The sequence below is a fragment of the Natator depressus genome, chromosome 3 (assembly GCF_965152275.1).
Source record: "Natator depressus isolate rNatDep1 chromosome 3, rNatDep2.hap1, whole genome shotgun sequence".
NCBI classification, from domain to species: domain Eukaryota; kingdom Metazoa; phylum Chordata; order Testudines; family Cheloniidae; genus Natator; species Natator depressus.
Genome location: NC_134236.1, coordinates 90,883,221 through 90,897,558, shown reverse-complemented (window position 1 = coordinate 90,897,558; position 14,338 = coordinate 90,883,221). Strand labels below are relative to the sequence as shown.

Here is a 14,338-nt window from a genome sequence, read left to right as displayed (position 1 = left end):
TCCACCCCTCCAAGCCTTTAAAGCATATTTTCAAGATTTCTTCACAGCCAGTAGAGCGAGATACTGCCATAAAAAAAAAAGTAAACTGAAATTCTCATATTCACATGACTCCAGGAGCCCAGGTGTTAAGAAAAACACCAATTATCATGAGCCTCATGATAAAAATTAAGAGTTGGGAACTCTATCACACCCTACTCAATTAAGAAAAATCTTAGAAATAATTACAAAACCAATAAATTCTTTGGAGACGGCAACTTCCTTTTTGTTGTTTGAACACAGATTAGGCCCTTTGGTTTTACCACAAAATAAATAATATTAACATGACCACCTATGTATGATAGAGTCTCAAATTACTATTTCTCGAATACAATATAATTCCATACATTTCCCCTTAGATTATTTTTTAATGGCAATCTGAGCAAAAAGTAAAACTTCATTTTAGGGCAGAAACCAAGCATGGAAAATTTCAGCCTGAAATGTGAAAGTTTCAAAATGTTAAATATGAGTTTAGAACGAAAACCCAAAGAAAAGCTTAAGCTACAGACTACAGAAGTCCTGTTATTTCTGCTATAAAAATAGTCTGTCAACTGAATGCCTTGTTTTTATCCATGAAAATGGAGAGAGAGAAAAAGTCAAAGAACTGACTTATTTTGAAATCTATTTTAGTGGTCTAAAGCAAGACCCTTTATTGGCAAAAACCATCACCTTTTATCTGGATATTATATAGAAAGTTGGTGCTGTACCTGCAATACCCTGTACCATTTGAAAATAAGGATATTTTGAGCCATATTACACACATTAATGGAAATGTTCTGATTCAAACAAAGGAAAAAAAGGGCTTTGCTCTTATCCTAAGGGTTTGTCTACATATCGAAGTTGCCCCAGTTTAAGTAAAGGTGTGATTTTATACCAATATAGTTAACCAGGTGCAAACATTTGTGTAGACACCTGTATACTTGAGTTTGCACCCATAAATTTACTGATGCAAGCCTCATAGATATAAAGCCAGATTTAAATTGATTTAAGAGTGTCCACACAGAGAGTTTCACTGTTTTAACCAAATAGATATAAAATCATACTTTTAAACTGGTGCAACTCTGTTTAGCACAGGGTTAACCCTCTTTATTCCTTTCTGAATATCTTTTAAAAGCACAAGTGGTAAGAAAAGCATTCAAAAAACAAACACACAAACAAACAAAAACCACACAAACCTAACACTTAAGGATTCAATGAGCTGTGCACACAGTAAACACCAAAAATGGTGCCAACAAAACTCACAGCGTGCTTACTCAGGTACAGGGTGGATAAAAATCAATGATTTAAAAAAAATCAATTTTTTTTAATTTAAATTGGATTTTTTTGATAAAATGCTTTTTGAGGAAAAAACCTATCTAAAGATAGTTTTTATTAAGATACTTTATAGCTCAAAGATATCTCATCATGTAATAGGGATTATAAATTCTAATTCTATAGTATGAGACAATATATTCATGTAATGTTTATTAAAAGTTTTGTAAATGAGTTCCAATAGTTCATGGATTAGGGATCGAATCTTATGGGGTTCCAAGGGCTTTTGTATAGATTATTTAGGTTAATCTTTCCATCTATCCAATGGGACTCAGTGCTCAGTCTGGAAGATACAATCAGAGATGCTTAGTTTTGCAGTTCTCAAACTGTGGATTTGTGTCTCCAGAGATAACAAGCATGTTAACAGCAAAAATGTTTTAAAAATAAATAAATATATTATATAGAGGTGAGAAATAACAGACTCAAGCCTATTGTCCTCTGCAAATTTGCGTACACAGAGTCAATCCCTTACCTCTCTCTAAAAGTGCAAAGTTTCAAAAAGTTCAATGAATAGAAGATTGTTGGGGGAGGAATAGATTTGGACAAGGAGAAGAAGTCTGGAGATAAATGTGAGAAGGGAGGGACAGGCAGGAAGACTAACACGGCTGCTATGCAGAAACAAAAAAGTGTTGCCTGAATGAAACAACATCATGGTAAGTGTTCCTTCTCAGGAGGAAGCTGCGTTGAAGATGATGAAAGGAACATGTCTGAACATGCAGGATCTTCAGGTTGGTAAACTTTTTTATTTCATACTTCTTCCTTAAGGACTGCCTGTCTTCCTTCTGGACTATTCTTGAATTCTCATTTTTGAGCAAAAAATATAGCTGTTACTCTATGGTACTATCATTTTAGATGCAGTTGTGATAAAAAATAAATAGCTGAAATAGGCAGATCTTCCTTTTACAATTTCACCTTTAAAGTAGTACTGGGCATCAGTGAATGCAATGAGTAATACTAAATAAGCAGTATGGTAATAATAATTAAATAACTGCACTGACTTATTTTGTTTAGGAGAATCCATCCTCAACATACAGCATTCTGAAGACAAATCTACCTTCAAGATCACCATCATTTTCTATAGTTTCAGAGTTATCTGCCTATGACAGTGTTTCAGTCACATCATGTACGTCACATAGCCACAGTACATCACCTGTAGCAAAAAGAACTCCATCATCCAGAAACAACCACAGATAAGTTTGTGATAAGAACCAGCAGATTACAAAAAGAGGTAACTGATGAAAAAATTGCTTGGTTTGTTTATGCAACAAACTCTCCTTTTCATATGATTGAGAACCCACACTTCATTAACGTGGTTCAGTCATTAAGACTAGGATACAGTCCACCAGATGCAGATGTTGCAGGCAAATTGCTGGATAAAGTGTATGAAAGAGAATTGAGCAATGTGCAAAACATCTAGAGGGTGAAACTGTTAACCTGAGTCTTGATGAGTGGAGCAATGTCCACAATGATCCTGTTGTATGTGCTTGTGGGACAACTGAAGAAGGGAATGTCTTCCTTACAGAAACAATTGACACATCAGGAAATGCACACACGGGATACTTACAAGAAGTAGCAGTAAAAGCTATAACAAACTGTGAAAAAAAATTCAAATGTCTAGTACACAGCTTGGTCGCAGACAATGCTGCAAATGTATCCAAGATGAGAAGAAATTATTTAGAAGCGGGTCGAAAGAGTCCCAAGCTAACAACATACGGTTGCAGTGCTCATTTGATGCACCTCCCAGCCAAAGACTTCAGTGTTCTGGAAATAAAGGCTAATGTTGTTGAAATTGCAAAATACTTCCGTAACAACCACTTTGCAGCAGCTGCTCTGAAAAAAGTGGGAGGAACCAAGCGAACTCTCCCACAAGACGTGAAATGGAACTCAGTAGTGGAGTGTTTTGAGCACTGTGTCAAGAACTGGCCTAATCTGATGGCAGTTTGCGAACAAAATCGTGAAAAAATAGATGGCACTATCACAACCAAAGATCTCAACATTGGGCTGAAGAGAAATGTTGAACACCTGCTGAGTACCCTGCAGTCTATTGTTGTAGCCTTGAACAAAATGCAGGGAAATGGCTGTTTTATTGCTGACGCTGTTGAAATTTGGAAGGAACTCAGTGAGATCTTAAAAAGGGAAATATGCAATGACAGGGTTAAATTACAAGCATAAAAAAAAAAAACCCACAAATGGGACAAGTACTATCTTCAGCTCATTTTCTTGAAATTATTCTCAATACTCGGTACCAGGGTCAAACCGTAACTTCTGAAGAAGAGGAGATGGCTATGACATGGACATCCAGCAATCATCCCTCCATAATGCCAACTATAATAAACTTCAGAGCTAAGGGTGAACCATTCAAGAAATATATGTTTGCTGATGATGTTTCAAAGAAAGTCACACCAGTGAATTGGTGGAAGTCACTTAAGCACTTGGATTCAGAGACTGCTGAAGTGATAACCTCACTTTTAACAGCAGTAGCTTCTTCTGCCAGTGTAGAAAGAATATTTTCTTCCTTTGAACTAATTCATTCCAAATCGAGAAATCGTTTGGGACCTGAAAAAAGCAGGAAAGCTTGTTTTTCTTTTCCAGATTATGAACAAACAGGAAAATGAAGGTGAAGACGACTGAGTTAGCTGCAGAAGCCAATATTTTAAGTTTCTCATGTTGACCCGGCTGACCTACTCGATTTAATTTTTGTTTTTTTTTTATAAAATATTTCATTTAACTAATTTAGTTAAAAACAGTTTTAACGAAAACAAACCTGATTTTAAAAAACTTGAATATTTAACTACATTCAAAAATTCATATACTTGTTTTGTTAAAATATTATATGTTTGCTGTTGAAGAAAAAATCCAGAATACATAACGTTGTTTTAGTTAAAACAATTTAAATGTCTGTCTGATGATGTTCTCTTCCTAATACAGCATGACAAGCAAATCCTCCGAATGTAATGATTAAGCTGTTGAATTGGAGATATTTATGAAGTCACTGTGAAGTGAACTATCTACTTCAATTACCTTTGGTAAATGAAATAACCAAACAATTATTCATTTTCTGATATAGCTGTAAAACTAATCTGAAAAGTTTTCAGAACAAATCACTTTAAAAATGCATAAACTACATTTATCTCTGAGTTGTGAAGAATATGTATTAACGTTATAACAACCAACAATAATGCACTTTTATGTAGAAATCCATGATTAAATTGAGTCTTCCTGACTAGTGATTTAAATCATGATTTAAATCAATTTGATTTAAATCAAATCCACCCTGCTCAGGTATGAGTGAAATCTGCTGACTGTGCAGCTGGTTACTGAGAATGTAAATTATATGAGCAATTATGTAATTAGAAAAAGGATGTGGGAATATTTAAAGTTACTACATGGTAATTTATTGTATAATGCTCAACACTTCTGTGTCCATGGACTGAAAAACTGCAAAACTGAGCCTCCTGAAGACATGTTTTTGGTTGATGCCTTTTTTTTTTTTTTAAGGGGGAGGTGGGGCGGGCGGAGGCACAGGAGGTTAGAACTTCATCCAGTATTTAAATCTTATTTTCCACCTCTAAAATATGTACGTATTTTTCCCTTTTTCTTATTAAAATCTTTTGATTATATGTCAAGACTATACCAAAGAAAAATTATTCAGAACTGCAATAATCAAATGGCTAGATGTATGTTACTGGTAATCAAGTTACTGGTGATTTTTTTTAAAAATGTATTTTAGATAAAAAGGGGGAAATTAATCAGATTAATATTTTTATTTTAGGTTATTTTATTAATATTTTAAATAAGGGACAATATTTGAATAAGGGAGTTTGGGTCTCCTATGTCAGGAACAGCTAGGAGCCAGAACCCACCCCCATTACAGCCCACTTTCACCTCATGTGAGAGGAGGGTGATGGGGTCCCAGTAATGAGACAGCTGAGACATGGTTAGGGATTATCTGGAAATGATTAAGGAACAATGATGACCTGCCCCGTACAATTTGTTGCTGGGTACTCCCAGATACTTTAAGTGAATAAAATTGCAGAAATAACCTGATCAACCCTTCCCACCATCACATAATAAATATTTTCACAGTCTCATGATCAGCATGTATGCAAGTGCTGGATATGAACATATCACTCTTGACACTTTGGGAAGACTTTCTATTTTAAAAACAACTCACCCATGAAGGGTGATCATTATCTTTATCTCCGTTTGTGGAAAAAAAACCTAATAACTCCCTTGGTCTTATTGCACCATATGAATTACAGCTCTATCACACACATGAATGAAAGGCAATCATTCTTTACCATCAAGATATCTTGTGAATCTTTAACTCCAGAGATTCACACACTACACTGAGACAAGCACCATGCTAGGGTGACCTTGAAAACCAGCAAACACTCAAAGTAGAATTTATCTTACTCTTCCCCTTCCTTCTACTCCAATGGTTTTCAACCTTTTTTCATTTGCAGACCCCTAAAAAAATTTCAGATGGAGGCACAGACCCCTTTGGAAATCTTAAACATAGTCTGCAGACCCCCCAAGGGTCCGTGGACGACAGGCTGAAAACCCCTGCTCTACTCCAACCCATCAGTAATTTCCAGTGTTGCACACACAGGTGAGGAAACAGTACAGATAATTCTACAACCAACAATCCTTGTTTTATATAAAATTTTATCTAACAATAAGAGCTTATACATGTGGTATCTGTTCATTCTAGTTACACACACCTTCATCGGAATATAAAGCAGTGACTTTTGTAAGTGGTCACGCTGACATGAAAGGTAATTTTACCTCCAACAGGATGAACAGGTGGAAAGGTTCAACATCAACTACAGTTTTGAAAAGTTGATATGGGGGAGGCATGAGGTATCCCCAGAGAGGATCCTAGCTCTTCTGAATAAGCAGTTTTTTGGTATGTATTCAGGATACAGTCTCACAATATCTAGTTGTTCTATCTTTTCAGCTTAACTTCTAGTCCAGTTATTTTACCCAAGTGAAAGCTGGCCGAGCATTTGCCATTTCCGCTTTCATGAAAGTCTGGGTACTAAAGCTTATGAGTTAGCAAAATCTGTTGTTAATTAAAGGTTTGTTCCAGTCCTACTCCTTCTCTAGTCCAGTCTTTCCTTCCAACTGCAGGCTCCCCTTGGCATCTTCTCCTCCCTTCAGGCTTTCCTTTACCACAATGCAGTGAAAATTTACCCTATCTAGCTACAGGTATGAGAGCCTTTGAGACTTATTGCAGAGGGATCAGTTACAATTGGCATTTCAGCTTTGTCTAGTGAAGTAGAGAAGCATTTTATTTTAATTTTATTGCTGCTATACACAACAAGGGTGTAGCAGAGAAATAGCCAAGACTGATCAATTAGCATTTACGATGGCTAACCCTTTGTGCTTTCAATATAAAGTTCATAATTGTTAAATTTCACATATTTGGAGCTAAAACTGTCTGTGAACATGCTAGTACTTGTTGCACATTCACTTTGGCCAGGCAGTTGTACAGTATACACAGAATGGCCATATTTCTAGGTTTCTTACACTATGTGAGACACCAACCACTTTACATGCTTGAGAACAGAATACTTTAATATGCAGGAAGATTTTTCTGATAAGGAAACAAGGTAACAATTCCCATACTTTTCCTCTGATCACAATCAATTAAAACCCAAAATCTTTTAACAATTTATGATCTTACCCATTTTTCTTACATACCATGTATTGTTGAAGAGCTAAGGATAGTAAGGTAGTTAGATTCACATTTCTCGGATTCAATATCCAAGTCTCCAATTTTAAAGATCAGTCGTTTTCCCTGAGGTATTTGAATTTTCTTTTCGCAAACAGTATAGTTGGGGTAAGTCCCAGGATAGTTCTTGGATGCCAGAGTGCCACTGTCTTGATACACCACCATGTGCCCACATCCATCCCCTGTTTGGAGTGGAAGGGGTGAGGGAGAAAGGAAGTAAAAAACAACATATATAAGGCATTGTTATCAATAGTCACTCACCAGTTTCAAAAATAAAGCATTTTATTTTGTATTACTTCTCCTCAGCTTAGTCACTATTATACAGAAGTCCTTGTAAATTTAAAATTGATGGAAGTCACAGCATCTTTCTTTTAAAACAAGAAGGGAGTGGGGGGTGGGGGTGGGGGGGTTGAGGAGAATGTGGTTGCTGTGTATCAAGATACCAAAATCTCTAGAAACTACTGTTTCAGGTTTGAAGGAATCACACACAGATTAATTTACTCTAATTTTCTATTTTAGGGCCAAATCCTGCTGAGAATGCGAGCACATAATGTAGCATCTGGCTATCATGATTTCGCCATCAATATTTTTTTCCGAGTTACCACTGCATGTTTCAGTGAAATACAATACACAGTATTGTTGGGGGAGAAGGAAGTTGGACCATATGTGAAAGCACAGAGAGAATTTAACCCACATTATCCCACCACTATTATAGTCAAGTTTATTCTCTTCTCTCCACTTATCCAGTGTGCACACAGAAAACACACACCCTGAGTGGGCAATGGTGCAAAGGCACTACAGGATGGTTTAGAGCCACTGATGGTGCACAATTGTCAGTTGCAGCATTAGGTATGACAACTGGAAAGTTCAAATGAAAATTCAAGCCACCTCTGTTGGAATGGGCGGGACACAGATTGAACAGAGAAAGCATTAGCTGAAAGAAAAAGCATAGGTATAGAAAAGAGACTCAGATTACTAAGGAAGCAATACGCAGTGTGAGTAAGAGTAAGTGTACTTGTAGTTTGATGTTTATATTTTAAAAAGCCTTAAGCAAATACGTGCCTCTGGGTTTCCCAGTGAAATCAATGGAACTTCTTGAGTAAGTGAAGTTACTCACATGCGTAAATGCTTGCAGGGTCAGGTCCTCAGATTTTAAGCTCTTGGGGTCATAGATAGTCTTTACCTTTGTATCTTGTACAGTATTTTGCACATTATCAGTGCTAAAATAATGACTTACTATCAATATTAACGAATAACAGTAATTATTCAGAATGGCTGGGGAGTCTCACACTGTAATTATCCAGAAGTTTACATTGGGTTACTTTGGCCAAACAGTCACGCCCCTTCTGTTTTAAACTACTAAAGAAAAACACTTAACTCATTTGGGTGAAATGGCAACTAAAAATGAAGTGCTGGTGAAGATGCGATATGTTGGCAACAAAAAAGGTGACATAATTTGCAAAGACAAGCTCCACTCTGTCAAACTTTTACACAGTGCCATCATTCAATGCAACACACACACACACTTTTCACAGAAAGCAGCACTTATTTTAAAGCTTTATCATCATTACTAGCTTACGTTGTCTGGAAAAAGAAAGATGAAAATTCAGACTCCTACCACTATAAAACCAAATTCCATTAAAATGTGATTCTGATCCCTACTGTTCACACAACTGGAAAAACCACACACTAAAAAGTCCCTTTGTTATAGTGGCTCTATTTACTTTGGATGTTACAGGCAAATGGTAAGGATAAACAACAATTCAGGTTTTTGAGCAGGTTGTTGCTGTTAGTGGTGCTACCCCTGCCTAGCGATAATAAATATAGCTATCACTGGGTAGCAACATCTATTGGTAAGCCCAGCTTTGTCTACACGCAGAAGTTGCACTTACGCAGAATTTATTAGTACAATCAAAAAAGCTATTTTGGAAGAGTACATTCACACTATATGTCATGTAGAACAGTCATACTACAATGCTTGTGTCCACACAGCAGCACAGTGTTACGGATAAAGGTGTGATGCACTGTGGGTAGGTAAATATTGACTTGAATGTGGCTTCACACACACAAATCCATTGGCAGAATCAGAAGATTGGAACGCAACTAGTCCTCACTGAGATGTATTGTCTTTATCAGATTTGAAAGAATTTGGTTTTAATTAGATTTGACCATTTAAATTCATTTCATATGTGTGCAAAAACTAATCACTTAATGTTAAAGCCATGCACTTCTACAGATCATGTGCTTAGAGTTATCTTAGTGTGCAATACACATGCCAGTGCACCTAAAGAATGTCAATATACCCCAGAGCCAGGAATTGTCAAAATGCCATTGGTTTAGCTAGTGGAGCTTTTAAGTTCCGATTGTTGAAAAGCTCTGGGATTCTGTTTTCCTTTTCTTTGTTTCTTTAAAAATAAAAAATAAAAACAAAACAAAAATTGAGGATATTAAATGCAAAAAGTTGAAATGCAACTTAATGTGGTGGAGCAAAAATCACTAAAACTCAGGAAACATAACAGGTCCCAATAATATCAAATTTCTGTTGGCTGCACTGGGTTACATTCTGCCCTGTGTTATACTGGAGTAAACCAGAGGGCCTCTGTGGTGAAAAATGCACCAGGGGACCTGAGGGGAAGGAAAACCTACCACAGTGATGCAAGGTATTGGCAACTCCACTCTACCTTTGGATCTAGAACCAACAGAACTCAGAAAGCAAGGGCCAGGGCACCATGGGCTTCACCAATTCATTAAATATCCTAGACAGTTTTTCTTGGCAGGACTTGTCAGGGTTACTGGACTATCTGTACCTTTGACCTCCTTCTTGTGTATCTGAATCTACCCTTTCAGGTCTCTGGCCTCCTGTCTTGACCCATCTTGGGTGAAATTCCACAATTTCCCCCCTCCCCCCCTTGGGCTATAGTTTCCAGTGTATCAACTGTGCTTACCTGCAAGTCTAACTGAGTTCAACCCCCGTGGTCCTTCCCTTTGGGAGTCTGGGACAAGTGGTTTAGATAGTGCTCAGACAGATTTCTTAAACTATTGTTTATTTTCACAGCAGGAACCAACATTTAGAGAAAAAGGATTTTAAGAACAACAGTACTACCCAGGTCTAACTTACCTATATAGTTATCATACACTGACGGTAACCTGGGCGGGCCTAATGTCTTCTGAAATGGTCGTTGCAGGACACTGGATGGGATGGCCAGTGCTCTGGGGTGGCACCAAGCAGACTCTCTGTCAGGTGCTTGGCTGGCGGGCTCTTGCTCATGTTTTCAGGGTCTCACTGATCACTATATGTGGAGTTGGGAAGCAATTTTCCCCCAGATCAGGCTGGCAGCAACCTTGGATATTTTTCCACCTTCCTCTGTGGCGTGTGGATGCAGGTCACTTGCCAAGACTAACTGGGTGTCTCTCACTTAATCATTTCTGTGCACTGCAGGAGCCTCGACCACTGGTGCACCTTGGTCCCTCCTATTCTCTGCCTGTAGCACATTAGTCTAGTCTCCCGTGGGCTGCAATACTTGGATTCAGTTGTGGTTGTTGGGTTTTATGTGCGGGTGCTCAGTGGTGTTGGTGGCCTGTGATGTACAGGAGGATAGACTAGATGATCTGGTGGTCCCCTTCTTGCCTTAAACTCTGATTCTATGACACCTCAGGGGGCGCCTTGGTCTCAGTCTGGTTCTTTTGAACAAACTACCCTGTCTCTCTTGCGACAGAATCCCTTTTTAACCCCAGCTATAATTCTTTTGATCTCTTGTGTTCCTGAACCTTTACTCTTAACAATTCTCAGGTGTTTGTGGAGAAGTGGCTTTATCCTGAGCGTACTTTACTTTCCTGCTTGCTTCCCCTCCCCCACCCCCAGCATCCTCCTATTAAACTAAACCAATATATTCCTATAGTAAACATCCCAATAACCAGGTCACCATACAGTATTCATAAGATACAAAGCTACTCCAAATCCATCATAAGGCTCTAGTGGCCCTACTTTAAAGTTGTCCACTTTTCAAGGGGACATATCCCCATCGGTGCAGGAAGCTCCAATTTCCATCCCCCTATCCCAGTGGGGGCGATTCTAGGTACAGTAAAGGCTGTGTTATCTGGTACTTTACCAACTGGAAAGCTCTATAAACTGGCATTTCTGATCTTCATAGAAAGTCTGGTTTATAGTCTGGCTGGCGTGGGGCTGGCAGGCTCCCTTCCTGGCTCCATGTGGCTGCCTGGAAGCGGCAACGTGCCCCTGCTGCTCCTAGGTGGATGAACAGGTTCCGGGAGGGAGTTAGGGTGTAGGAGGGAAGTTGGGGCACGGGAAGGATTTTGGGGTGCTGGATCCGGGTGGCACTCACTTCGGGCAGCTCCTTGCAAGCAGTGACATGTCCCTGCTGCTCCTAGGTGGAGGTGCAGCCAGGTGGCTCTGCACGCTGCCCCCGCCCCGAGCACTGGCTCCACAGTTCCCATTGGCCAAGAGCCGCAACCAGTGGGAGCTGCAGGGCCAGCGCCTGCAGGCAGAGGCAGCATGCAGAGCTGTGCAGATGCGTCTCCACCTAGGAGCAGCAGGGACATGTCGCTGCTTGGGGGGAGCCACCCGAGGTGATCATCGCCTGGATCCGGCACCCCGAAACTCCTCCTGCGCCCCAACCCCATGCCCCCAAAACCCTCCAGCACCCAAACTCCCTCCCACTTAGTTAACTGGAATTTTTGACTTACTGGCACCCCCCCATTCTCCCAACATGCCAGTTAAAAAAGCTTTTTCTGTAGTATTCTCTATTCCTATTTTGGGGGAAAACATGCATAGCTGCATTATCATCATTTATAAATTTTACATAGGTCATTTCAAAAGCAATCATAGCAAGCTACAACTGGAAACTGATCAATCATTTTCAAGACTCTGCCCCTACCACTTTTAAAATTGCACAGCATCCAAAGAGAATTAGGCCAGGATTACACTTGGAAGGCTTTGCCAGCATATACTATACTAGCTAAGTGCTCCTAGTGTGGATGCAGCTAAACTGGCAAAGCTGTGCTTTTACTTGTATAGCTTATTCCAGCCCCTCCTGAGCAAAATAATTGACACTTGCAAAAGCTCCATTTTTCTGATACAACTCTTGTGTACACTAGGAGCTTTTGCCAGCCAGCTGTCAGAGATCACACCCAGGACTGACATAGGTATGCCAGCAAAAAATCTGTTGTGTAGACCTGGCCCTAGGCTGCCCTGTCAACCAGATCATAACAATCTCTTCCCCAGGTAGAACTCCATTTTCTGTATGCTCAGATACCTGCTCAAAACCCAATTAGCAATAAAAAGTCTCCTTTGAGGTGAGGAATTAAATGTTATTTTGTGACTTGCTGCTATTGGAATCTAGCTGGGGCAGTCATGCAAATAATTAAGCTGATGAAAGATAAGTGCACATGAGACTGGCTTTTCTGCACTTCTCCCTTCTTCCCACGCTCTCACTGTTCACCTCAGTGGCATTCATGACAAAAGCATCTATGCCACAAAGAGTTAAAGTAATAATTCAAAAGGTACAGTCACCCCAAGTCTGAATGCGGTTATATAGTGGCTTGTGTGCATGTTTCCTGTTTTATTTTTTCAGCAACGATTCATACTGCTGGATTAGAGAAAATGCCACACTGAACTCTGCTGGAAAAATGCATTCTGGAGAGGCAATACTAGACAGAAAAACAAAAACAAAACCCCAAGAGCAAATGTCAGAATCTCAGCTTTTACTTGGTTGTGGAGAAAAGCTTGTGATGGTGAAAGACCTTGAAAATGTGACAAAGTGCACCTGGAATACTCGGAAACCAGAAGATAGAAAACCTAAAACTAGAGCTCGTCAAAAATTGGGGTTTTCTGCACAAAATTTATACAAAAACAACAAATTTTGTACTTGTATAAGTTTTCCACATAAAATTTTGATCTTCAGTGGAAGCATTTCAGCAAACCCCCAAAATCTGCTTTTGAAATGCTGCTGCTTTGCCTCATGGGAGTTGTAGTTTGGTGTCTCTCACTCACAATCTCCTCTGTAAACCAGGCTCCCTGCTTGGACTGCACCTCCTATAGCGTTCATGGTCTCCCCTCTCGGAGAGGAAAGGCAACTCATCATGGGAGACCCTGGCCCTACGGCATTATGGGAGATGATATCCATCTGAGAAGCCCATCCTATCGAAGGAGAATGGGGATATGATGCAACCAAACTACAACTTCCATGAAGTACCACAGCAGCAAAATATTTAAACTTTCGGGCATTGGGGTTTTTTTAAATGAAAATTTGAAATTTTCTGTGGAAAGTAGATAGTTTGAAAAAAAATGTTTTTCAATGGAAAATTGTTTTTTCAAGAAGTTTTGATGAAAAATTTTTGAGTAGCCCCACACAAACCATTTTATTTAAAATCTCATGATTGGCATTGCTGTAACCATCATGCAAAAATGAGCCATCACTTTGACAGAACCCTGCATTCCCATGCTGCCAACTATTACATCCTGGCCCAGTACTATTCTGTGGTCACCAGCCTGTTGGGAGATGACTCAGTCATTGGCTCCCATATACTTCCAAGCTATCTGGGTCTGGGGAAAGTCCAGATACTGCTTCTAGCTCTTCATCTGAGCCCTTCTTTGAGATATGGGGTGCCACCACCAGCTGCCTTTGACTCTGAAATCAATGTCCTAGACCACCTGAGCCTCCCAGTCACTTACTTCCTCCCCTGGAGCTCCACCTAGGCTGAGGACACTCTGGGCTTCTAGTTTAACCCCGTTACTGAAAACAAGGCAGGAAAGCAAGGTGCACAGGCTTAGCAAAGCAATTTCTTTTATCACAGAAACTGCACTAGTAAAAGCATTTGTTACAAGTCTTTGAAAACAACAAGAGTCCCGAGTCACACCCTCCACTAGTCTGAGCTCACTCCTTTCTGCGAGTTCAAGGTTTGCCAGTGTTTCAGGCTGGGAAGAGTCCTTCCAGCCTTCGCCCCCGCCCCCCGTAATCCCTTCTGACATGTGGTGATAAGGCTTGCCAGAAAACTACCCCAAATGAAGCCTAATTAGCAGTGGGGGCAGGGACGGAAGACCCACAAAACCCAGAAAAAATAAGTGGAAGGCAGGGTTCGTGTCAAAAAAACACCATGACACTGGGCGGGTCTCAAAAAAACAAAACAACAACAAAAATGGTCCACGAGAGAAGTGGAAAAACCTGTGGGCCACAACTGCCTAAAAACACCGGCCCAATTGCCTCAAAACAAGCCAAAAATCGCGTTTTGAACAGA

At 39.7% G+C, this 14,338-nt stretch overlaps 1 protein-coding gene across 3 annotated transcripts in view; it reads right to left on the bottom strand.

The window, feature by feature from the left end:
- Positions 1-14,338, bottom strand: part of DCBLD1 (discoidin, CUB and LCCL domain containing 1) — an 86,283-nt gene that overhangs the window by 48,858 nt on the left and 23,087 nt on the right. For 2 of the 3 annotated variants that reach the window (XM_074948297.1, XM_074948299.1), the window contains exon 2: positions 7,054-7,266. The exons of the other annotated variant lie outside the window; for it this stretch is intronic. In XM_074948297.1, coding sequence (XP_074804398.1) covers positions 7,054-7,266 — 213 coding nt within the window. The remainder of the gene's footprint in view (positions 1-7,053; positions 7,267-14,338) is intronic. 3 annotated transcript variants of the gene reach the window in all.